We start from the raw sequence: 27,413 nt of genomic DNA, 5'->3' as shown, positions 1-27,413 counted from the left end.
GGTGTATTTCTTACCAATTTTTAAGAACTCTATAAAGATTATTGCCCTTTTTTGATCCCTGTTACTGATATTTTGCAGTTTCATTTATTTTTTCTTATGTTAAATAGATTTTAAGTTTATGTATTCAAATGTATTCACCTTTCCGTTTTATAATTTTTTTGTACTAATTTGAGAGCACTTCTTTGCTAGTAATCACATGACCCCTGTATTTTATTTTTTACTATTCTTTTTTTTTTTACTAACATAAAACTCTAAACCATCTGGATTTTTTTTTTTTATGGTGTGTGTGCATTAATAAAGCCAAGGATGTAAATAGTTTTTTTTTTTGCAAATATCTGTTCAAATATAGAAAAAAAAAAAACTAATACTTAACACCTACTCATTTCACAAAATGTTTAGATATTTTCACCTATTAATCTTCCCCAAAGAACTGTTTTTCTAGTAAAAGAAATCCTATTGAGGTTTTTATTGAGATTACATTAATCTTTTAGGTTTATTTAAGATACTGGTATATTATAAATCTTAGTAAGAAAACTCATGTGTGGAGAATATTGTTTAAAAAAAATTTTGGTTTCTTTGTGCACTGTTGCCCTGGAAGCCAGTTGGTATGAAGACAGTGCCTGTTTTGATAGGTCAGATGGTAGAGGAGGGTGATAGTGAAGCTGAAGAGGTGGCTCCATGTGACTTAGGGTGCCTCACTGAGGTTAGTTTCAGTGCTGTGATTTGTTAAAAATTGTGAAGTTTGAGATTTTATCCTACTTATTAGCTAAGAAGTTATCCTGCCACAGTATACTGATTGCTGGCAGAAGACGTGCGAAACCTGGTGAGAGACACAGGACTTTATTACAGCAAAAGTACTAGCCAGAGTCAAATGTGTTTGCATTGGTTACCCTTGTCCCACAAATAGGATTGCCAGAGAAAATACAGGATGTGCAGTTAGAATTGTTTCAGATAAACAACAGATTGCTTTTTAGTATAAGTATACACCACCTGTGACATGGGCACAAACATTTTTATTTGCTAAACCTGACACCCCTATCCCTGAGTCCCATGGGGATGTCAGAAAAGACCCATGATGGATGTCTGCACATAGTAGGGTGCATTACAGAAGAGGAACACTGAGCTTAGGTAACTTTTACCACTTTTATAGTAAGTGGAGTGAGCCTGCTCTTTTCCAGAACCCTGAGAAATAGCCTGGTCAGAGCCTTGCATTCTTGGCATATCCAGCAAGAACAGGTAAGGCTTTTACCTGCCCACAGTGAATTGCTTCTCCCTACATGGTAGCTCTAATGATACCACGCTAATGGCAGAAAGTGAAGAGGAACTAAAGAGCCTCTTGATGAGGGTGAAAGAGGAGAGTGAAAACGCTGGCTTAAAATTCAACATTCAAAAAAACAGATCATAGCATCCAGTCCCATCACTTCGTGGCAAATAGATGGGGAAAAAGCAGAAAGAGGAAACGGTGACAGATTTTATTTTCTTGGGCTCCCAAATTACTGCAGATGGTGACTGCAGCCAGGAAATTAATTTAATAAGCCTTCCCAGTGATTTTTTTTTTTATTTAAACTTTTTATTTTGTGTTGGGATATAGCCGATTAACAAACAGTATTGTGATTGAGGTGAACAGTGAAGGGACTCAGCCATACATGTACACCTCCCAGCGATTCTAATGTGAGCTGAAGTTTGAGAACTGGTACACTGGTTTATATAAAGATAGGGATGGGTAGGTTACATTTGTTGCACAACTGCTGTATTCCAGATTTTGCATAAGGGGTTTTACATACATTATACTTATTTTTCCTTTTGTCTTGCCCAGACTGATGTTTCTCTTCTAACTTGATATATTTATTTCTTCACTTCTAACTTGATATATTTATTCCACCTCATCTTTCACATCTCAAATATTACTTTTTGTAACAGTGTTTCATTATGTTCTTTGTCACAACACCCTCTTTTTTATCTCAGAGCACTTACTATAATTTATAATTAGATACTATTTGTGTGACCCATCTTTGCCTCTGTACTATAACTTCATATGGATAAGGTTATGCCTAGCACCATACAAGGCGCATAGTAGGTATTTTCAAGAAATATAAATGAATGAATGTAAAAAGGAAATGAAATACTTATTCTGTCTTCCTGTGAGAGCCCTAAGGATCTAGTGAGATAATGCATGTGGAAATGCTTAGAAAAATGGACTGTTAATATGAGGTTTTATTATTTAAAGTTGAAAAAGTAATAAAGATATACTTCTCAGATTTCTATAATATAATATTTTTAAGGAAGAGGGTAGTTAATAATGGCTGATAATTTTGTGTGGGAGTCACTCACAGAGCCTAAAGAATTTTACAGACATTTACTCTGTCTTAATTCTTAATACTTCATTCAGAGTCCTTATTACAAAATCACAACAATTTTTTTTTCTAAAATATAGAGTGGTGTATTATTTTGATTTTATTGAGAATTTCTTACTTGCCTCATATTTATAACATTTTGGTGTACTAAATTTACCATATGACTAAGTCTTTGCCATGCTAAATATTACCATCTTTTAAGCATAATCTATACTAATAGTTCTGTTTTTTAAATTAGTGTTTAAATTTTTTGTTCTTTTGAGAATGTTTACTGCTGTCTTTAAAGTGAATTTAAATGTTTAATTTATATATACATATATTTTTATCTCTTTGATTTTTTAAAAATGTATGTTCTATTTCTCATTATTGTTCCTACTTATTTTCATCTCACCATGGTGAGACTATTTTTTTTAAGAAAGGCAAAATAAAAAGATAGTCCATAGTAAAAACAAACCTTTGTGTTTAACTTGTCTTTTAAAAATATTAACAGTTAACATATTAAATTATTTGCTCAAAAGTTTCTGATTTCTTAATGAGTTTTTGTTATGTTGTCGTTCTTTTGTTTCTTTTGTTGTGTGTTCTGTTTAGGTTGTGGTTTTTGTGGCCAGATGATACCCTGAAGAATAAGAGGTGTAAGAACAAGTGTGGTTGTCTTGGTGGCTGCAGATTCTTTGGTGGCACAGTAACTGGCCTAGATTTCTTCAAACTTGAAGAGTTGACACCTTCCAGTAGTTCTGCATTTTCAAGCACAAGTGCAGAGTCTGATATGTATTATGGACAGTCTCTGCTACAGCCTGGAGAATGGATTATTACCAAAGAAGTTCCCAAAATTGTAGATGGTAGTGTGTTGTCACTTATGTTTATCTTTTATTATCTTCATTCTGATGTCATTCTGCGAGAAGTTCAGTGTTACTTTGTTCAGATTGGTTTTTTGAGCAGTCTTTTATGTAGGGTTTAATTATAATCTGTCTTTGTTTTGCAGGTGATTTACCTATAGCCAGATAAGACCTAGTGAGTTTTTCAGAGTTGCACAAGGCAAAAGTAGGTTTATTGTACAGATCTCCTGCTGTTAACATGGGTGGTTTTTCCTAGCCCAACTTTAAATATTTGCGAATATATCATTATTTCCCTAGAACTTAGATTACAGAAATACACTTAGGAATAGCTGTGCTTTGAGGTTATAATTGTTTTACCAGTTTACTTCTATAGGAAAAACTTACCAATAGTAATATTTATACTATTGGCTCTCATGTTATCTACTACTTTTGCAAAATACTCTTCTTATGACTTAAATCATCCATGTCAATAAATTTGATGTTTCCGAAGAGCCTGTAGGATAACTTTACAGATACATGAGTTTTGTATGAACAGTGAATGGTGGATTTAGGCATATTGAATTTATATCTATCTATTATCTTTTCTCCAAAGACTTCAGAAATACATCTTCCATTGTGTTTCTTAATTATGTATTCCTACAATTAAATGCAATACCTACTGCTAAAGGTGCCATACTGACAAGAAGTGAAATTCAGGAGAAGTCTTGATATTGCACTAGTATTTAGCCCTTTTCCCTTGATCAATTCAAAATAATTAACTTAGCTCTGTCTTTTGTCAGTAGACAAACTAGAAAAGAAGTAGTTTTAACTTTTAAGAATTTATTAGCTTGATTGTCATGTATATGGAGCTCTTAGAGGAAAGAACTGGGAATATGTATGCCAAATTCTTGTTTAAATGATTTTTCACTGAATATTAATAAATTGTACATGCTAGTTTAAGGTTACTTGACTTCAGCAGTTTTACCAGAATAAAAGCAGATTACCTTACAAAATCAGCAAATACCAAAACTTCTAGACATTTAAAGGACAAGAAAGATAACGAAACAAAATTTACTTAGCTATCTTCTTATAATATTACCTTTTTGCTTTTGAATAATATTTGTTTTTAAAGATTTTCATAAGCATTTCTTGTTTCATCCTCAAGCTACCCATGTGATTTCCTTATTTTCCCTGTTTGTGGTGAAATAACTGAGGTTCATCACTGAGACGGAGTTGCATGAAGTCATACAGTCATGTATGTGACTGAGCAGAAACCAGAATCACAGTTATCAAAGCCACTTTAGCTTTTTCAACCATACACAGCTGGCACTATTTATAAAGACTTTGCTTGATTCTGTAATCTGTAGATCAAGTTTTTACCATCACACATGCAAGGAAGAAAATCTACAGGGAATTTGCACATGGTATAAAAGGGAGAAAATAGCAGACTCTCTAACAGCGAACAAAAGAAGCCTCATTTTAGTTCTTATGTAATAGAGAGTGTCTGTGCCTCCTAGTGATTCCCTCAGGAATGAGCTGTAATTGGTAAACTGCCATAAGTTTCTTGCACAGGGAAGCTTGAAGTTAGCCCCTTCATAGTCCCTTCGTAAGTATATGACTTTCTGATTGTTGAGTTTTCCAGGAGCCACGTATAGATGTAGTGTCAGGACAGAATTAAGGAGGGCATATTGGTATAACTAAAGAATTTCCTTGGAAGGTCAGTAGATACTAGTTTCCTATCATTTAAAAGTGAATCAAACCTATTTTTCTTTTGATTTTGGTTGTGATTTTTACATCCGTGATGTGTAGAAGCAAATATTACTTGTATTCTAAGTTCATAAGTCTTCTTACCACTTAAGTTCTATCTAGAATTGCCTTCTACTTGTTGAGATGTTTTCTCCTACTAGCAGGTTCCTCTCGTGTGAATAGCACAAGGATAGCTGGAGGAGAGGGGAAGTAGGGCACCAATATATATATATATATAAATTTTTCCCTAAGCAGCTATAGAATTCTCCTTTTATCGCTGTTTGCCCCCAATTTACATAACACATCACAGGGCTCTCATAAAAGGCTGAGAGAATGTTCAAAATTCAGGAAGACATGACGACTGAATGCAGTAATATACAATCCTAGATTGGATCCTATACTGGAGAGGGCAAAAGGCTTTATAGGACATTACTGGGCCTTTTGAGAAAATTGGAAAGCACGTGGTAGACTAGATAACAGTATGGTATCAGCACCAAATATACCAAGTTGGTAACTATACTGTGTTTTTGTATTGTTCTTAGGAAATAAACCTTTTGAGTATTTAGGGTAAAAAACCATGACTGCAAATTACTCTTAGGTGGTTCCCAAAATATTATGTCTGTTACTATAAACTGAGCAAGTGTGGGCAAAGTGCTTAAAATAGATAATTTTGAGTAAAATAGCTTTGATTTGTTACCACTCTTGAAATTTTTCTAATTTGGAAATTTTTCATATAAATAGTTATTTGAAAAAGAAGAAATTCAGTCTGTGAACTCTGGTTTCATATGTATGTTGATGTCTTTCTGTAGTGTTTAGCATATTGCTATATGAAATCAGTTACTTGTGCTTTTTAAAAACAACTACATACTTAACAACAGGGTATTCGATTGCGTTCTCATGTTTTTCATAAATTGTTTTTGAAATTATTGTGTTTATGTAACCTACATTTTGTTTGTTTAGGTAATGTGAATGGCATGAAGAGGAAAGAATGGGAAAACAAATCAGTGGGAACAGAAGTAGAGAGGAAAACTCAGCACCTTAGTCTTCAAGTACCGTTACGGTCTCACAGCTCGTCCTCTTCCTCCGAGGAGAACAGTAGCTCCAGTGCTGCACAGCCTCTCTTGGCTGGCGAAAAGGAGAGTCCCTCTTCTGTTGCCGATGACCATTTGGTTCAAAAAGAATTCTTGCATGGTACAAAAAGAGATGATGGCCAAGCAAGGTCAGTGTTCAGTTAGATTTAGAAACCTGATTGTAATAGGATTATAGGATTGTAAGTGCTTAAACCTGTGGCAAGAAAAATCCCTCCCCCTTCAGCTCACTTGCTGTAGACAATTTTTTCTCCTCTTGAACTTATTTTTAAATACCTGTTTGCTGTTGTTTTTCTGATTGCAAGAGTAATTAATACTATTCATTACAGATATTAAGAAAATACAGAAAAGTATAACAAAAATGAATGTTTCTTGTCCTCCCACCACTGAAAGTGAACTGTTGTTAACGTTTGGATATTAGCCTTCCAGTGTGGTGAATAATTTTTGGTCTTCCCTTTGGTCCCTAGTTGATTACTCACTTCTTGAAAATCACTTTCCCCTTGACTTGATAGCACATTTCAGATCCCCCTGCCCCACCCACTGCCCAGGTTCTTGACTATTCTCTCTCGGTCTCTATTTCCAAGTCCTCCATTTTTTTCCTTTCCATTCTTCTTTCTCTTATTCTTAACAGCTGCCATTTGTTAAATGTTGTTATCCCTTAAGATTCTGTTCTGTACCCTTCTCACCACTCACTCTACTATTTCCCTCAGCAGTCTTAGTAACTATTTGGCTTCAATTATGATCTGTAGTTAATATCTTATAAGTGTAAAAACTCCATCCCATACCTGTGTCCCTGTGAGCCTAGCCATCTTCTTGATGTTTCATGGATGGCTCAGACTCAACATATTAAAAAGTGACCTTGTGCCTGTCGTGCTTGGCTTGTTATGCCTCAGTAAATGGCACTCGTATATCAGTTGCTGAAGTCAGAAATACTGGAGTTATCTATGACTTATTGCTTTCCTTTATTTCCTCTTATCTGATCAAAGACACCTGGCATATTTTGTTGAATAAACTTTTAATGAATATGGGAATAATAAAAAGCTTACAAATCCGTTAGTGTCCATGGATTATGGATAGATTATACTCCAGGTTTCTTTAAATTTTTATTCCTTTTTAAGCTGACTCCATTTTTTTGTTTGTTTTGTTTTTGGAACTGTATGGGGTAGGAACATACACTGTGCTGTTTTGCTACTTTCTGTGGGTATTTTATTATAAAAGTTTACATCTTTCTTTGTAAAAAGAATACAAAAAGATTTTACAAGTACTTCTATTTGTACTTAAATTATGTGATGTGCAATAAATGTTAATAGTTTTTCTTTCTGTTTTAGCATTCCTACAGAAATTTCAGGAAACAGCCCTGTATCTCCTAATACTCAGGAAAAGTCAGTAGGTCAGTCTCCTCTGAGATCTCCCTTGAAACGACAAGCCTCTGTATGTTCCACCCGACTTGGAAGTACCAAGAGCCTTACTGCTGCTTTTTATGGGGACAAGCAGCCTGTTACAGTGGGAGTCCAGTTTAGCAGTGATGTCTCCAGAAGTGATGAAAATGTACTAGACTCACCAAAGCAGAGGAGAAGTTTTGGTTCATTTCCATACACACCATCAGCAGACTCTAATTCATTTCATCAATATCGATCAATGGACTCCAGCATGTCAATGGCTGATAGTGAAGCCTACTTTTCTGCAGCTGAAGAATTTGAGCCCATTAGCAGCGATGAAGGCCCTGGAACTTATCCAGGTAGAAAAAAGAAGAAAAAGCAAGCCCAGCAGATTGACTATAGCAGGGGTTCCATATATCACAGTGTGGAAGGACCACTTACTGGCCAGGGAGAAAGCATTCAGGATCCCCGGACTCTGCCATTCAAAACTCACCCTTCCCAGGCTTCCTTTGTTTCTGCATTAGGTGGAGAGGATGATGTTATAGAGCATCTGTATGTTGTAGAAAGTGAGAAAACAATAGAAAGCGAACAGATTACTTCTCAGCAACCTGTGATGAATTGCTATCAGACTTACCTTACACAGTTCCAGGTAATTAATTGGTCAGTGAAGCATCCAACCAACAAAAGAACCTCTAAGTCCTCACTGCATCGCCCCCTTGATCTGGAAACACCAACCAGTGAAGAAAGTTCATCATCATTTGAACAGCTTTCTGTTCCAACTTTTAAGGTATAAGCTAAATCATTAGTTTCACTGATCAATTTATTTAGGAAAATTATTTTTAAGATGTTTTAAAAATTGCTCTCTCAGTATTTAGCTACCTTTCTGAAAGATAAAATTCCTGAAGACATGGCTTCATGTATGACAGTAAGCCTCAGGTTTATTGATGAGTTTTATAAATGTAAGCATATAAAATTAAGGAAAAGTTTCAGACTTGATTATCAGAATATTAACAATGCATAGTCCATGTCTACATTATATTCTGAGATTAGGATCAAGTCTCTGTGAATTCATATTTTCTGTCTTAAAAGTAAAATTTTGGAATTGTTTTTAATAGTTGGTATTCTTTCTGTTAATCCATAACTGCTTCTATGCAAATCCAGTTCTGCATACTTGATATTTGAGATCTTATAATTTAGTATCAATTGATTATTGTCCATTTCTATAATGTATTCTGTAAATAGCTTTTTGATAGGAAAGCTAAAAATATGTCAAAATAAATTTAGTGATAAAGCCAATATGAAAACATTTTTATAAATATATAAAAGACCTTTATGATTTTAAAGACCAAAATTGAGCCTATAACATCTTATGGAACTGATTAACATTTAAGAATTTTATGTGGTATTTACTTATGTGTAATATATATTTCTTATTTAAACTGTCTAAATGTTAATATTCTCATTGTTAATTCAGATATTTGTTATATACTACTGTGTGTTAACCATTTGATGTTCAGTGGTGAGGAAACAGACGTGGGGCTTATAGTTAGGCAGTTAATATAGATAAATAGATAAGTACAGTGTATGATTACGAATTGAGAAGTCTTACAAAGATAATCAAAGGATGCTGGAATAGAGAATAATGGGAGGTAGTCTGGTTGTCTAGATTGTATTGACATGAAAGGTCTATCACAGGAGGTAATATTTAAACTGAAACTTAAAGGATGAGGAAGAATTGAAGATGGGAAGATTTAGGGGTACTATATTCAAGGAATAGGACCAGGACCTTAAAGCTTCATGGGAGTTTTAAGGAAATGTGATATGATCTCTTATATTTTGGCTACCAAGTAGAAGTGAATTGTCATCAAGCAAGGAGGAAGTGGGGTGATGACTTAGGAGGCTGTCTCAGTAGTCTGTGTAAGACATGATATACTCGGACTTACGTAATGATGGAAATGTGATAAATGGAGTGGAATATCCTTACAGATGTATGTACTGAGTAATATGTATTGAAGAAAGAAGAAACATAGTAACAGTCCCAGATTTTATTTTGAGGTTGTACCCATTTCTTATCTTGCCTAAGATAAATTGCCCATGCCAAAATTTTAAAATGTTCTCTTTATTCCGTGTGAAAATATGTTGGTATATGAATGTTTTAGTATAAAACCGAATGGTACTTGCTTTGAAGAATTGCTGTCAGAAGTTAGAATTATTAATATTTTAGTATTTTCAATAAATCTTGTTTTGCTCAGGCAGTCAAATGTCTAGAGAAAATAAGCCAAGGAGTTCATATCTTTAGACAACTTCAAAAATAGAACATAAAATCTTTTTTCTTCACTAGATCTAAATAACAGGCTAACATTTAAAAGGATTTAGTTTCGTTATTTAAGTACATTATTTATTTTGTTATCTTTTATGGATATCCCTGGAAGAGGGCATGGCAGCCCACTCCATACTCTTGCCTGGAGAATCCCATGGACAGAGAAGCCTGATGGGCTACTCTCCATGAGGTCACAAACAGATGGCCAAACTGAAGCAACTTAGCATGCACGCATGATATAAAATACAATATAGTTTTTCCTATAATTTAATGTTTCTCTGGGATTCTTTCCTAGTTATATACTATTTTATCTTCTTTTGCATATGTTTAAAATTTCATAAAATGAGAAGTTTAAAAGAAAATAAAAGCCGATTGTGCTACAAGACTCTTAAATTAGCTTTTTCTAAGTAAAGTCCAGTTTAAAGAGGAACTATGGAGGAAAGACATTGGACGCGCTTATTTTTAAGCTTTAGTAGTGTAGTCCACTCTCGTTGTTGAATCCTTGCAGCCCTGCTTTGTCATTGGAATAATCAGAAGATGAAATTGACAGTTGAATATTTTCTGTGATTTTCTCAATTTGTCTGTTAAATATTTATATTTTACATATCAAAATCACATTAACAAGGTAATTTGGATATTGAGAAATATCAGTTTATAGCATAAAGTTGGAGAATAACTAATACTGTAATTCTAGTCTGTAAGTAATGTTTTCTTTTATTCTAGGTTATCAAACAGGGGCTCACAGCTAACTCTCTACTAGACAGAGGAATGCAACTTTCAGGATCAACTTCAAAGTAAGTAAAAATTATGAACTTTTGAGATTTTAAGTCAGTCTTTCTTGATTATTAGATCGTAGAGTTTATTCTGAGAAATAACTATTCTTTACCTGATCATAGTATTTATTTTATGAATTAATTGGCCCAAATAATTTAACTCTGTTGTCTTTCATGGCTTTGCCTACATTTATGAGCATTCAGTAGCATTTCTTTTAGATATACTATGCAAACCACAACTTGACATACTAAAATTGGGAACTAACAAGAATTTAGTATTATAAATTTTATATTTTGGAAATGTCCCATCAAATAAGTATATCAAAAAAGTTGTATATGTAATGCGTTAACCATCTTAGATCAGCTTGCATCTTAGTGCCTCATTTGTCTTGTCCTTGAAGAGTATTTGGGACATATCTAGTCCAATTTCATGAAATTTGTAGTTGAAATAATTACAAGTTTAAAGATTAAAGAGACTCCAACTGCTATTTTGTGTGTGTGTGTGGTCTTTTAAATATATATTTTGCTTGTTAAATTGTATAGTACACCATATACTCCGCTGGAGAAGAAAGCTGTTGATAACACTGATGATGAGACATTAACAGAAGAGTGGACCTTGGATCAGCCAGTCTCCCAGACTAGGACCACAGCCATAGTTGAAGTAAAAGGAACTGTTGATATTGTTCTGACTCCCCTAGTGGCTGAAGCTTTAGACAGGTATTAATTTTGTGTAAAAGTACAACTACTATTTTATAAAATAATAAGTGTATGTGATAATGATTAGTGTATGTGATATAATATTTTCATGAAAAAGAATGATGAATAATTATTGATGAAAGATTCTATTTTGATTGAGTAAAAATGAAAATATATTTAAAAGGAACTGTGTTTCAGCTATTATTTGTTCCTTTCTCAGCTTAAATAATTATATATTATAATATTATAATAATTATATTACATTTTCTACTTTTTGCTTTTGGTCTGTTGAACATAAAAATGACCAAATACCCAGGAACGGAGTTACTAAGGTTAATGAAGGGATAAAGAGGAAATAATGTATTCTCTGTCCTACAAAGAGATTATAGTCTAAGGAGACAAAACTAAGATGAATAACATCTAGAATAGAACATAATAGGATAGACTAGATAAACTAGATCACAGTATTAAGTGACATTAAAATGCCTCATTTGCTGTTTTTCTTCCTCAGGTATATTGAAGCCATGGTTCATTGTGCTAGTACTCGTCATCCAGCAGCAATTGTGGATGATCTACACGTCAAAGTCCTCAGGGAAGCTGTCCAAAATAGCAAGACTACCTTCTCAGAAAATGTAAGAACTTTTTGTTGAGTGAGTGCAGCAATAAGAGTATTCTTCACGTGTACATAGTAGCCAAACTCGAGAAACTTGAATATACTAAAACTTTATCAGTCATTTAAATTGGAATACAGGTGGACATTTCTAAACAACCGTTATATGTCATTGGCTCTGTAAGAGAGAGCATATATGACTGTCAGTTCAGTTCAGTGGCTCTGTTGTGTCCGACTCTCTGGGACCCCATGAGAACCCCATGAACAGTATGTGACTATGCTGTGTATTAAAGAAGAGTAATATATTTATTAAAATGTGGCATTTTTTCTTTTATTTTGGAAGTAGTTTAATTCCAAGCCTTTTCTAAAGAGCTTTGGTCCTAAGTGAAGGAGAGTTGTTTAGCACTGGTACATTCGTTTTCTGAGAAAGCAAATCTTTTTATTATTTTGACTTTCCTCTGTGATTAGATAACTTGTATCTTAATATTTTTGAAGTTATTTTTGTTCACCTCAGTGAATCAAGCCACTGTCTTCTGGTGTGTGATATTTTCCTTACTTTGTGGTCTGAGTCACAAAGCTACTTTCTTAGCAGTCATGTCTTAGTGCTCATCAGTGACTGTCCACTTGAATTTCAAGTTTATCTGAGTTGTATTTGGACTGGGGACCAGGCAAGGTGAAATTAAAGCTATTTTTAGTGATCCAGTTATTCAGAATACATTGGCGTTTCATGTGATAGGTAATTGAGCTAGAGTAGTACAAATCAAAAGAAATTTGAAAATATTCCCAGCCAACATGGAGAGCTAGTTATCAGAAACCAAATAGGTTTTCAAGTACACGGAATTTGGTGATCCTTTAAAAAAACCCTTTTATTGTTATTGCCGTCTTTTCTGTCCATTTTTGTGTAGGCTGATTTAGCTTTATTATGTACCACTCTTTTCAACCTTGGGCTTCCAGTCTGTTTCCCAGCTTTTCTAAGGTTTGGACTTTAAGACTGGAAATGCTAACCAGATGGCAGCTAGTATATAGATAGGTATAAAGAAGCACAGTGAATAACAAGTTGTTCTTGTAGATGATGTGGAAATTATTAAAGGTCTGTGAAATAATAATACTACTTTTAATCTTTTTAGCTATCTTCTAAGCAAGATGTTAGAGGAACAAAAACTGAACACTCTACCATAGGAATGACTAATCAAGGACAAGCACAGACAAATCCTATGATGAAGCAAGATAATGTAACAATTAAAGGTCTTCAGGCTAATGTTAGCATACCAAAGGTAAAAATTTAATATTTAAAAAAATTTTTCTGAAAGCAAATATTGTGGTGATTTTTATTCTAAACTAAATGGTGGTAGAATAAAGTATAATATCAAATTTTTTAATTTTATTTCTTTGATGATCTAATGTAAGAATTAATGTAATATAAATAGTTTACCTAAACAGAATGTCGGTTAATATATTACTAATATTTAATGTTACTTTAATATGTAATTATTATATTATAAATATTAAATATTAAATAATTATTTTAATATTTAATTAACATTTAATTAACAATAATGTTATTTAATAAATTAAATAAGTTAATTAAATAAAATCTAAAATGTTTCATATCCATCAAGAATTTCATTATTATTTTATGAGTTTATATTTATAAGCTTTGCCTTCATTATACTCTTGTACGCATAGATAGATATGCCATTCCTAACAATAGTTTTTCATTTTCCTGTGTATCTTGTGTTTAAGTGGTAACGTTTTCCTTTTCAACTCTGAAGTATGTGACATTTTGTGTGTTAGGTGAACTTATGTTTGCTACAAGCCTCAGTAGAGGAATCTGCAAATACAGCTCCTAGTAGGAGTGTGACTCATGTTTCCTTAGTAGCGCTGTGTTTTGACAGAATTGCTACACAAGTTCGTATGAACAGGTAAGAAAGAATTTATTAACCTGAGCCGTGACTGTCTTGCTGGATGTAAAAGCAAGCCTTAACTGTCTTTTCAATATATTTTGGAAAATTCTGATGTTAAAACTCAAGGCTGATATTGGAATTTCAGATCTCATTTTTATATTAGCAAAGTGGGTTTTAAAAAGTTTACACAGTTTTTATTCATACTATCTTTCAGTAAACACTGAAGAATTTTTTAATTATTGGTTTATTTAAAATAGTGGAATGGTTTTTTTTTTCAAACTAGTTAAATATTTTTACTGAGCTATATTATATAAATGTTAACCATTATACTCTTTCTTTTTTCATGAAGAGGTGTGGTTGAAGAGAGTTCAAACAGTGCCGACCCTGGTAAAACATCAAATTTTGATAGGTACGTTCATGCCACTAAGATGCAGCCTCAGTCATCTGGATCTCTCAGATCAAATGCTGGAGTGGAAAAAGGCAAAGAGATTGCAGCCAAGTTAAACATTCATCGAGTTCATGGGCAACTGAGGGGTCTTGATACAACAGGTAGGCGTCTACAATGTATTTTTTCTTTGACATATATAAATGTAAGAGGATTTCACAACAGAAAACATAATATTTTTCCTTTGAATATTGCTTCAATTTTAGTATTTCATAAGAAAAAGGTTTTTCTAGATGAACACAGAATGTTTAACTACTGCAAAAGATAAGGTAAACTTTGGCAGGAAGGTGAGTGGTATGGCCCCAAATTAGGAACGGCTTCTATCTCCCATCTGTTTTCTTCATGGTGTCTGTTTGCTCATTATAGAACAGAGAGGGTATGATCCTTATAGTCTTTGCTTTCTTTTTAAAACCATTCTGTTGACACAGCTTTGTTAAAAAGGAATAATTGTGGTATCAAAAGTAGATAGTCAAATCTGTAAAATATAGTACCAATAAGAATGACAGGCATAGCTGTGGGCTTCTTAAAATAATATCTTTGAAGAATTTTCAAAAAACTGAAGAAATTGTCCAGTTGACTGTTACATGAAATGTGGGAACCAAAGCTGGGTTTGTAAAATGATCTCTAAAGAGCTGGTAGGAAACTTCATTCAAATGTAGGCAAGTTACCTCTAGGTAGTAAATTTCCATGAATTTCTTTATCTTCCTTTTGCTTTTCTGTATTCATAAGCTGTAATCAGAGAAAGAAATTTTTTTAAAAAGTGATAAAGTAAAAAACTTTGGATATTAATGTCCATATGGCATATTGAAAAGGATGGGATTACGGCAATCAATGTCTGTGATGAATTGTTATATAAAATGTTAGCATAAAGCAATCTTTGAATAAAAGGTATAGTTTTCCTGGGAAAGAATGTTTTTCCTAAGTCTAGGAAATTAATTTAAATAATTTTTATTTTGTAAAATCACAAGTCAGTATTTAAAATAATTTACTATGAAGCTGAATTATTCAGGAAGTTTTTAAGTTTAGACTTTTAGACTTTTTTCTATATAATCTTTTGGAAATTATCCTGTCTCTGAATAATTATTTGTTAATTATGGAATCTTCTTTTCACCTTCTTACCTTAACATGATTCTGGAACCTTTTAATTAGTATGACATTCAGTTCAGTTGCTCAGTTGTGTCCAACTCTTTGCGACCCCGTGAATCACAGCACGCCAGGCCTCCCTGTTCATCACCAACACCCGGAGTTTAGGCAGTGTTATTTTAGAAACTGGTTGGTTCATTGTTTTTCTTTGACAGAATACTAAGATACCTTTAGGACAACCACTGTGTCAAATGTTATTGTTTATTGTTTTTTGTTTTATTTATTGTTTTTGTTTTATTTATTTATTATTTATTGTTTTTAAAAAATAGACAAACCTCTGCTTTTAAAAATGGTCATTTTGTTCTCTTTTAATAATAGATATTGGTACCTGTGCCATCACTGCTATTCCCTTTGAGAAATCCAAAGTTTTATTTACTCTTGAAGAGCTGGATGAGTTTGCTTTTGTGGATGAAACTGATCAGCAAGCTGTTCCAGATGTAACTCGAATAGGTCCCAGCCAGGAAAAATGGGGTTGGATAATGTTCGAATGTGGACTTGAAAATTTAACAATAAAAGGTAAGCTTTTTAAATTTCTGCCTTAAGGGAACAAATTGGACACAGATTACTGAAATGTTTTGAACAATCATGACTTTCAGTAAGCTGAATCAGCGTATTCAAGCAGAAAGTATGGCATCTGAGATTATTTAATAGGAGTGAGTGCCCCATCCCAATTGTGTAAGTGGATCTTTATGGAATTATCATGTGATTTAAAACTAGCAAAGCAACTAGACATACAAATCATCAGTGCCTGAGCAAAGCAGTGTATAGCTCAGAAAAAATTCTTGCATAAAATATAAAACAACTTTAGAAACTTTGTATCTTTGGAAACTGGATCTTTGATTATTAGATTCTTGCCATGTAGGATGAAAATACTGTAAATTCTTTATTCCGTGATCAGTCAATTCAGTTAATCTATCATGTACAACTCTTTGTGACCCCATGGACTGCAGCACGCCAGGCTTTCCTGTCACCAACTCACAGAGCTTGCTTAAACTCATGTCCATAGAGGCGGTGATGCCATCCAACCATCTCATCCACTGTCATCCCCTTCTCCTACTGCCTTCAATCTTTCCCAGCATCAGGATCTTTTTCAGTGAGTCAGTTCTTCATATCAAGTGGCCAGAGTGTTGGAGCTTCAGCATCACTCCTTCCAGTGAATATTCAGGACCAATTTCCTTTAGGATGGACTGGTTGATCTCTTTGCAGTCCAAGGGACTCTCAAGAGTCTTTTCCAACACCACAGTTAAAAAGCATCAATTCTTCTGCACTGAACTTTCTTTATAGTCCAACTGTCCCATCCATACATGACTACTGGAAAAACCATAGCTTTGACTAGATGAAACTTTGTCCGCAAAGTAATGTCTCTGCTTTCTATTATTCTAAATTTGTCATAGCTTTTCCTCCAAAGAGCAAATGTCTGTTAATTTCAAGGTTGCAGTCACCATCTACAGTGATTTTGGTCCAAGAAAATCAAGTCTGTCACTGTTTCCATTGTTTCCCCATCTATTTGCCATTGAGTGATGGGACCGGATGTGATGATCTTAGTTGTCTGAATGTGAAGCCAACTTTTTTACTCTTCTTTTTCACTTTCATCAAGAGGTTCTTTAGTTTTTCTTCGCTTTCTGCCATAAGGGTGGTGGTGTATGTGTATCTGAGGTCATTCGTGTTTCTCCTGGCAATCTTGATTCCAGTTTGTGCTTCATCCAGCCCAGCGTTTCTCATGATGTACTCTGCATATAAATTAATTAACCAGGGTGACAGTATACAGCCTTGATGCACCTTTCCCGATTTGGAACCAGTCTGTTGTTCCATGTCCAGTTTTAACTGGTGCTTCTTGACCTGCATGTAGATTTCTCAGGAGGCAGGTCAGGTGGTCTGGTATTCCCATCTTGAAGAATTTCCCACAGTTTGTTATGATCCACACAGTCAAAGGATTCGGCATAGTCAATAAAGCAGAAGTAGATGTTATTCTGGAACTCTCTTGATTTTTCGATGATCCACGGATGTTGGCAGTTTGATCTCTGGTCCCTCTGACTTTTCTAAAATCCAGCTTGAACATGTGGAAGTTCACAGTTCACATACTGTTGAAGTCTGGCATGGAGAATTTTGAGCATTACTTTGCTGGCATGTGAGACAAGTGCAATTGTGTGGTAGTTTGAACATTCTTTGGCATTGGAATGAAAACTGACCTTTTCCAGTCCTGTGGCCACTGCTGAATTTTCCAAATTTGCTGGCATATTGCGTGCAGCACTTTCACAGCATCATCTTTTAGGATTTGAAATAGCTCAACTGGAATTCCATCACCTCCACTAGCTTTGTTTGTAGTGATGCTTCCAGACGCCCACTTGACTTTGCTTTCCAGGTATGGCTCTAGTGAGTAATCACACCATCGCAGTTATCTGGGTCATGAAGATCTTTTTTGTATAGTTTTCTGTGTATTCTTGCCCCCTCTTCTTAATATCTTCTGCTTCTGTTAGGTTCCTACCATTTCTGTCCTTTATTGTGCTCATCTTTACATGAAATATTCCCTTGGTATCTCTGATTTTCTTGAAGAGATCTCTAGTCTTTCCCATTCTATTGTTTTCCTCCATTTCTTTGCATTGGTCGCTGAGGAAGGCTTTCTTATCTCTCCTTGCTATTCTTTGGAACTCTGCATTCAAATGGGTATATCTTTCCTTTTCTTCTTTTCCTTTAGCTTCTCTTCTTTTCACAGCTATTTGTAAGGCCTTGTCAGACACCCGTTTTGCCTTTTTGCATTTCCTTTTCTTGGGGATGGTCTTGCTCCTTGTCTCCCGTACAATGTCATGAACCTCCGTCCGTAGTTCTTCAGGCACTTATCAGATTAATCCCTTGAATCTATTTGTCACTTCCACTGTATAATCGTAAGGGATTTGATTTAGGTCATTCCTGAATGGTCTAATGGTTTTCTCTACTTTCTTCAATTTAAGTCTGAATTTTGCAATAAGGAGTTCATGATCTGAGCCACAGTCAGCACCCGATCTTGTTTTTGCTGACTGTATAGAGCTTCTCCATCTTTGGCTGCAAAGAATGCAATCAGTCTGATTTTGGTATTGACCATCTGGTGATGTCCATGTGTAGAATCTTCTCTTGTGTTTTCGGAAGAGGGTGTTTGCTATGACCAGTGCCTTCTCTTGGCAAAATGTTAGTCTTTGACCTGATTCATTTTGTACTCCAAAGCCAAATTGCCTGTTACTCCAGGTGTTTCTTGACTTCCTATTTTTGCATACCAGTCCCTTATGATGAAATGGACATCTTTTTTGGGTGTTAATTCTAGAAGGTCTTGTAGGTCTTCATAGAACCATTCAACTTCAGCTTCTTCAGCATTACTGGTTGGAACATAGACTTGGATTACCACGATATTGAATGGTTTGCCTTGGATATGAACAGAGATCATTCTGTCATTTTTGATACTGCACAGAAGTACCACATTTCAGACTCTTTTGTTGACTGTTAGGGCTACTCAGTTTTTTCTAAGGGATTCTTGCCCACAGTAGTTAATATAATGGTCATCTGAATTTAATTCGCCCATTCCAATCCATTTTAGTTCACGAATTCCTAAATTGTTGATATTCACACTTGCCATATCCTGTTTGACCACCTCCAATTTACCTTGATTCATGGACCTAACATTCCAGGTTCCTATGCAATGTTGTTCTTTACAGCATCTCACTTTCCTTCCATCACCAGTCACATCCACAACTGGGCATTGTTTTCACTTTGGCTCTGTCGCTTAATTCTTTCTGGAGTTATTTCTTTACTCTTTCCATTTGCATATTGGGCACCTCCTGACCTGGGGAATTCATCTTTCAATATCAAATATTTTGTCTTTTCATACTGTTGATGGGGTTCTCATGGCAAGAACACTGAAGTGGTTTGCCATTTCCTTCTCCATTGGACCACGTTTTGTTAGAACTCTCCACCATGACCCATCCGTCTTCTGTGACCCTACATGGCATGGAGTTAGGCAAGGCTGTGGTCCATGTGATCAGTTTGATTAGTTTTCTGTGAGTGTGGTTTTCATTCTATCTGCCTTCTGACGGATTAGGATAGGAGGCTAATAGAAGCTTCCTGATGGGAGAAACTGGCTGTCTACTGACATATTTACTTTTATGTTACTGACTGTAACTTTAGAATAGGAAGGCTGAGTCGTGTATAAGACTTTCAGATTTGGTCCTGTGTGTGCATGTGCTTAGTCGCTCCGTTGTGTCTCACACTTGCAGTCCCATAGACTGTAGCCCGCCAGGCTCCTCTGTCCATGGGATTCTCCAGGTCGCTATTTCCTTCTCTAGGGGATCTTCCTGACCCAGGGATTGAACCCAGGTCTCCTGCACTGCAGCCAGACTCCTTACCAACTGAGCTATGAGGGAAGCCTCAATGTTAATAGTAGTGTTTATGCCTACAATTCCTTACCTGATGACCCAATATTACATCACTTTTATATATAAGGATAAAATTTTGGTAGGAAAGAATCTTTATGAGGTTTTTATTTTTTTCTTTATAAAAGTTGTAGAGTACAGCATTGAGATAAGACCTAATGTTTTTAATAAATAAATTCTTTCATTTGTATAGGAGGAAGACAGTCTGGTGCTGTTTTATATAACACTTTTGGAATTATGGGTAAAGCTAATGTCACAGAAAGGGGTGGAGTGCTGACATCCAATAATTCTTCTGATTCTCCAACTGGCAGTGGCTATAATACTGATGTCTCTGATGATAATCTTCCTTGTGATCGAACAAGCCCTTCTTCAGACTTAAATGGAAATTCTGTTTCTGATGAACAAGTTGGTGAATTTCTAATAATAGTAATGCTTTGGGAAAACAGAAAATTCCTTACCCAAGTCACAGTCAATTTCTAGAGTATATTTGCTTATCTTTCCGTGTTGTAGATTTTGCTTAAATGGTAGCCAAGGCATTTTGATGATTATATTCTACAAGTGTAATTGCTAAAATTTCACTTATATCTGTAAATATATAATAACATTATACTTGCTTATGTTAAACAATTTTATTTGTTGAATTAATGGAATTTCAGAAAAGCAGAACTTTGTTTTTATCTTGTTTAAAAGATTTTAGCAGAATTCATTTTTTAAATAAACAGCTTTATTACTGGTAGTATTTCACATGTTTAAATATTTTAACATTTTTGTCAATATCTGCCTTTTTTTTAACAAGTGTGTAGAAATGAGTTCAAATGCAACTCATTATTTTTGTCATGGTATAATTTCATGATGATGAATATAGTAACAGCAATAATGAAAATGTTCAAAATTCTGTAGACTACTGAATACTTGTACTACTATCTGCTGATCTTGGGCACATTTTTTTTTTTTAGCATCTTGTGTGTTTCTGAAATGAGTATTATAATGATATTAACATTCAAGAGTTGTGATGATTGAAGGAGGCAGGTCATAAGAAAGACTTAGCTTGGTGTCTAGAGCATAGTAAGAACTTGGTAAATGTTGTTCTTAGACACGCATACACTTCTGCTCATTTGAAGATTAGACCAATTGAAGAAGAAAGAAACTACCTTTTAACTAAGAAATATGTCTTAGTCATCCAGTATGCCTTGGTACAATCACTTCTGAACTCTGGGTCTCTGAAAAGTTACTTTTGAAATGTTTATTTTGATTTAATGCACAGTAAATAGGTTTTTTATATTTTAATTTTTTTTATTTTTCTCAATTATGGAAGTGTGATAACACAATTACAGGAAACTTGGGAAATACAGAACAAGGTTGCATACGGTTCCACTATATATTACAATTATCTTTTAAGTAGATAAATTCTTTTTTAGTTAGAGTTTCAATATCAAACTCTCACAAATTAATAGAATGAATATGCAGAGAAGTAGAAGGATATAGTGTGGGCTTCCCTGGTGGCTCAGATAGTAAAGAATCTGCCTGCGATGTGGGAGACCTAGATTCAATCCCTGGGTATACAAATAGTGACACAATTTTTAAAGGTTATATTCCAGTGCTTTATAGGTGCTTCTCAGGTGGTGCAGTGGTAAAGAACTCAGCTGCCAGTGCAGGAGACCCAGGAGATGCAGTTTCAATCCCTGGGTTAGGAAGATCCCCTGGATAATGGAATGGCCACCCACTCTAGTACTCTTGCCTAGAGAATCCCATGGACAGAGGAGCCATGGGTTACAGTCCATGACGTTGCAAAGAGTCAGACACACGACAAAGTGTAAAACAAAGCTTTCAACTGATCGTCAGAATTATATCCAATGACTTTTTAGATATCATCATTGATATGTGCCATAGGCACCAAAAATTCAGTCAGTGTAAATCCAAATTTATTATTACTTTGTTTCACATGTTGTTTTAATTACTTGCTTATTTACAAGGCCCTCTCCCTTTATTTAAAGTTCAGGTTCCTCTAGACCATTTTCTATATATTTGTATATTCTCAGTTGCCTGGCTCACAGCCCTTGTCTGAAACCCAAATGTATTTGAGAATTCAGATTTTTTTTCTTTAAAAGAAAGATCATATGCCACAGCCCTATATTGCCCCTCCCTTCTTCCCTCTCCCCACTGGTAACCACTAGTTTGTTCTTTGTATCTATGAGCCTGCTTCTTTTTTGTTATATTCACTAGTTTGTTGTATTTTTTTATTCCACATATACATAATTAAGAAGTGCAGACTATTACGTATAAAATAAGCTACAAGAATATATTATACAGCACAGGGAATAAACCAATATTTTATAACTATAAGTAGAATATAGTATTCAGTCACTCAGTCATCTCTGACTCTTGTGACCACATGGACTGTAGCCCACTGGCTCCTCTGTCTATGGGATTTCCCAGGCAAGAATACTGGAATGGGTTGCCATTTCCTTCTCCAGGGGATCTTCCCTGACCCAGGGATTGAACCTGCATCTCTTGGGTCTCCTGCATGGGTGGGTGAGTTCTTTACCACTGTCCACCTGAGAAGCACCTAAATAGAATATAACCCTTAAAAATCATGTCATTATATTGTATACCTGTAACATATAATATTGTACATCTGTACTTCAGTAAAAAAAAATATATATATATATATATAAATTAAAAGGAAGATAATATGGCTTGTGTACTATAAGCTCCTAGTGAAATCTTAGATAATATTAACGTTAACATCTTGAAATATTGAATATTTTTGCATCATGACATTAATAAAAACATCAAATAGGATCGTCTCTCACACATTCATATCAGATTTTGATGCCACATTTACAAAACAGATTTAGATTTTCAGAATGTTCTGGATGTTGGAATTTCAGATAAGGGAATGTAGACTTCTGTTTCGTGCCTGCTGACTTTAAAATTGCTATGATCTATGACCCATATTTTTTTACATTTAGGATTCAAAGCTGTTTTGTGGATACTCTTTATTCCTTAATCATCCCATAAGCAAATGCCGATCTTTTCTCCATTTTGACCAATAATATCTAAAAGTGAATTAGAGACCTGTAAACAGATATAACAAGCAGTGGACTTTTTTTCTTTAATATTATACTTTTTCCCTCCCTGCATTCTGAAGAGTGGTGATTACACATTGAAAAAATATTACTCCTATTTTTTTCAATACAGGTTCAGATTAGCATATAAGATAACTAAGAATTTTCTATTGGAAAGTGTCACTTATTTGAACATAGACTGTAATAGTATTTCTCATGGCACTTTATTTGGAATTTTGAAGTTTCCCCTTAAAATAGAATGGAAAATAGATTGCAGTAAGAAGCAGACCTTAATGCTGTCACTCATCGTCTGACATAAATAGTTGGATGACCTCTGTGCTGTGTGCTCAGTTGCTTATTCATACCTGACTCTTTGCAATCCCATGGACTGTAGCCTGCCAGGCTCCTCTGTCCATGAGACTTACCATGCAAGAATACTGGAGTGGGTTGCCTTTCCTTCTCCAGGGGTTCTTCCCAACCCCGGGATCAAACTTAGCTATCCTGCATTGGCAGGTGGATTCTTTACCACTGAGCCACCAGGGAATCCCCTAAAGGGAGTTAATCCTAATTCCATGGATTTCCCTGGTGGCTCAGATGGTAAGCAGTTTGCCTGCAATGCAGGCTACAGTTCTTACCTTGAAAATGCATATGCAGGAGATCTCACATTGGTGGGAGCTGCAAAACTAAACCTGTTTTATTTCACACTGTTATCTGTAGAACTTGACTTGATGGAAAAGTTTTGTGCTTAAAATACTCTGTGCTAGTGGTTTTAAGGGACTATACACTAATAACTTTTGGTACTCTATTTTATATAGGATGAAGGAGTTGAATCTGATGATTTGAAAAAAGATCTACCTCTAATGCCTCCACCTCCAGATTCATGTAGCATGAAGTTGACCATCAAGGAAATTTGGTTTAGTTTTGCAGCTCCCACCAATGTGAGATCTCCTGCACATGCATTTTCTAGGTAAGAAATTTTTAAAATAGATTACTATCCCTTGATTCCCCTGATTTTTTTTGAATTTTAAATTACATAAATTCTATGTCATGTATCTTTTTGGATTGTTTTTCTAATATATCTAGTATTAGGGTTGCTACTTTTTTCCTATCTTTCTTACTTCATACTTTCTGTAGACATTATTCTCAGCTTGTTTAACCCTTTTTCTTTTCTAGAGTTTTATTTTAATTTTACATGTCACCCTGCCGTGAGCTTTTTACTTTTTTCACCTCTAACAGACTTTTGTATTTTTCTTTCTAATTCTGTCATCCTTTGCATTTCCTACGTATATATTCAGAATCTATCTGCTGGTCAGAAAGAAAAGTAATTTTGCCTAAATAAAATAGCCACAGAGTACAATATGTATGGGAGATTGTTTGAAATAGTCTTGAAAACCTTTGTTTATATATATATATTTTTTTCATTTTAAAAGGCAGCTGAACCTTTTAAGCACTGCAACTCCAGCTGTTGGTGCATGGCTTGTTCCCATTGATCAACTCAAGTCATCTTTAAACAAATTAGAAACTGAGGGGACCTTGAGAATTTGTGCTGTTATGGGATGCATAATGACAGAAGCATTAGAGGTATGTCTTTCAACAATGCAAAGTGTCATACAAAGTTTATTATTGGAAATATTCCCTTATTATTTATTGTTGTTGGAAAATATCAGACCTGCAAGTTCTTAATTTCTAGATATCTTTTGTTTATTGTATCTTTGCTATATCCTTCTAAATCTGTTGTTTTGCTTTCCTCAGAATAAAAGTGTACATTTCCCCTTAAGAAGTAAATATAACAGACTTACAAAAGTTGCCCGCTTTCTCCAAGAAAATCCTTCATGTTTGCTGTGCAATATACTACATCACTACCTTCACCAGGCAAATTATTCCATCATTGATGACGCCACAATGGTGAGTTACTGGAATCATGTGTTAGTTTTTAAAAAGCCTCTATTCTGTTGGGTAGCCACTGAGAGACAAGGTTTGAGATGAGTATGGAAAATCCAAAGGAGAAATGTGGTTAGAAATCCAGGCTTATAGACAAGATTGGGCTCAGATTAATGGTTTAGGTGTTGCCAGCCTGAAGGTGTTAGAAGCAGTAAACATGGATGAGTCTTCTAAGAATATGTTGAGTGAGAAACTGGTCAGGGCTGGATCCTTGATAAATACTGAAATGAAAGGGGCATGGAGAGAGTGCATAGAGGTATACAAAGTGCTGAGGAGGGAGAGGAGGAGGACCTGGAAAGACCATTGTAGAAGCCAAAGGTATAATGAATTGCAAGCAAAAGAGTAGTCATTAGTCGTTTTTCACATAAATGTTTAATAAGGACTAATTAATAATTGGGGGAATATATAACTATATGAATAGATTCAATATATCTCTGCCCTAGAAAAGCACTATGGAAGGTAACAACACATCGTGGTTAAGAGCTTAGAGCTTGAGGACCTCCCTCTCCGCTCCAAGCTTCTGATCAACAGAGAATACACAAGAATCTTCAGCTAAATTAATAATCAATGTATCAGTACTGTTGATGGCCAGTCATGCTCCTGATAACCTCTAATGAAAGAATATGGAGTAAATTATGGATTTCATAAAGGTACTCAGACCTTAGGTTAGTATAGTGCCTCCTACTCCCACTCTGTGAACTGAAGACTGGGAGGCCACAGTGCAAGGATAACTTGCCCATCTAGTCACAGGCAGAGAAATTAGAACAGAAAGAATGGCAGGAATTTCACATGAATGGATGCTCTGCCAGGATATGGTTTCCATGTAACAGGAAGAAATACAAGAGACCCTCCTTCCTTGATTCTGGGAATGAAAGGGAAGGCTAAGGAACCTGATATTCCTCAGAAAGTAAATGAGTGATTCCTGCCATCTAGTAAGTGGCTCTCTTCAGTCAGAACCATTACTCCTAACACGAGGAATTGTAGGAAAGGTGAAGGAGAGGAGTTGGGTATTTTCTCCTTTAGGCTAAGTCTACAGGCAAGTTTTCGTTCTTAAAATCATCACTATGTGGAATAAAATATATTCTAAATTTTGTAATTGTTACTGATAGTATATTTGTTTCAAAACAGTTACAAATCCTTTGTCTATCATTTAACTATAATAATTTGTTATTTTTTTAATGTTAAAATAGAGGTAGTTACCTAATTTTTGGAGGAAATGTTTTCGTTTCTTCTTTGCTTAATGAATATTCCAGGTGGCACAAAATACATTTAATTCTTCAGTTGATCAAAGCAGGTGAAGTTTGATTGAAGCATTGAATACTTCTTACAGGGGATCCCACTTTTATACCCCATGTTTAGCCTCTTATTTACCTGGTAGAGTCCATAGCGTTGCAGAGAGTCAGACACGACCAAAGTGACTTAGCACACACGTACACATGCTGTGTTGTTTATTATGGAAAGAAGCAACTTTCTGTTTAGAGTGAGTTCTGTCATCAGTTTGAAATAGTGATTCCATTGTGTAAACCTGGACAAATGACTCAACATATAAATTCTCATTTCCTCATCTCTAAATGGGAATTATGACATTTAAATGAATAAATGCATATAGAACACTGCTGCTGCTGCTAAGTCACGTCAGAAATGTGAAAGTGAAGTTGCTCAGTCGTGTCCGACTCTTAGCCACCTCATGGACTGCAGTCTACCAGGCTCCTCTGTCCATGGGATTTTCCAGGCAAGAGTACTGGAGTGGGGTGCCATTGCCTTCTCCGATATAGAACACTAAATAGTAATTATTATTGTTACACTAAGATGACTCCTAACCATGTCATTGTTGTCACAGAGTGATGGCCTTCCTGCTCTAGTAACTTTAAAGAAAGGTTTGGTTGCACTGGCAAGGCAGTGGATGAAGTTTATTGTGGTGACACCAGCCTTTAAAGGAGTTAGTTTACATCGACCTGCTCAGTCCCTGAAGCCTCAGTCAGCTGTGGACCATGAACATGAAGATGGGCTTGGGCTGGACAATGGAGGTGGTCTTCAAAGTGATACCAGTGCTGATGGAGCAGAGTTTGAATTTGATGCAGGTAATTCTATAAATATTTTGGCTGGATATTATGTACTTGGAACCTAATACTTGTGATAATTTTAATAAGTTTTGTCCCAAATTTGAAAACATCATGGCTTAATGATACAAGTCTAATTTGTGTTGGTCCAAATAAATGGTAATGATGTTGGACTCTTTATGCACACTTCACTTTGAAGTTTAAATTTTTTGAAATGCAGTAGAAATACAGAGAAATTCTTCTCCTAATCTATCTGGTACAATTAAGAGACATCTTTGTATAACTAGACTATTTTGAGTGAAACACATGAATTTTTTGAAATTTGTATTTGTCTGTTTATCAAACTCCCTATGCCAGTCTTTTGTAGATTTGAATTTTACCTGGTAGTTTGATTCTGAATTTGTGTAATGTTTAGAGGTATGCATTCAGCCTATAATTCTGTCATTATTATTATGACTGTGCAGGACAGAGACAGTAGATAATGCATTTCAGAAATATACTTGCATACTTTAATGCTTTTGCAAAGAGTAATTTTTATTACTATCATGATATATAATTCAATGGAAATTTATCTTACGATATTTTGAAAAAATATTAAAAGTACCATGGAAAAGGACAGTAGTCTTAAAATTAGAGCTTTCAGAACATTGATATATATTACTTTACCAAGTTTT

General features: G+C 34.9%; 1 protein-coding gene across 9 annotated transcripts in view; it reads left to right on the top strand.

Moving 5' to 3' along the window:
• KIAA1109 (KIAA1109 ortholog) overlaps positions 1–27,413 on the top strand; it is a 196,994-nt gene that overhangs the window by 80,270 nt on the left and 89,311 nt on the right. For all 9 annotated transcript variants that reach the window (XM_043487162.1, XM_043487171.1, XM_043487179.1 and 6 more), the window contains 15 exons: positions 2,943–3,193; positions 5,876–6,134; positions 7,332–8,169; positions 10,426–10,496; positions 11,019–11,192; positions 11,683–11,803; positions 12,909–13,055; positions 13,576–13,703; positions 14,035–14,234; positions 15,592–15,789; positions 19,864–20,075; positions 23,554–23,705; positions 24,169–24,319; positions 24,491–24,643; positions 26,520–26,760. In XM_043487162.1, coding sequence (XP_043343097.1) covers positions 2,943–3,193; positions 5,876–6,134; positions 7,332–8,169; positions 10,426–10,496; positions 11,019–11,192; positions 11,683–11,803; positions 12,909–13,055; positions 13,576–13,703; positions 14,035–14,234; positions 15,592–15,789; positions 19,864–20,075; positions 23,554–23,705; positions 24,169–24,319; positions 24,491–24,643; positions 26,520–26,760 — 3,296 coding nt within the window. The remainder of the gene's footprint in view (positions 1–2,942; positions 3,194–5,875; positions 6,135–7,331; positions 8,170–10,425; positions 10,497–11,018; positions 11,193–11,682; positions 11,804–12,908; positions 13,056–13,575; positions 13,704–14,034; positions 14,235–15,591; positions 15,790–19,863; positions 20,076–23,553; positions 23,706–24,168; positions 24,320–24,490; positions 24,644–26,519; positions 26,761–27,413) is intronic.

The sequence above is a fragment of the Cervus canadensis genome, chromosome 1 (assembly GCF_019320065.1).
Source record: "Cervus canadensis isolate Bull #8, Minnesota chromosome 1, ASM1932006v1, whole genome shotgun sequence".
Lineage (NCBI taxonomy): Eukaryota > Metazoa > Chordata > Mammalia > Artiodactyla > Cervidae > Cervus > Cervus canadensis.
Note: the sequence above shows the minus strand (reverse complement) of the source record. Positions and strands in the feature narration are given on the sequence as shown.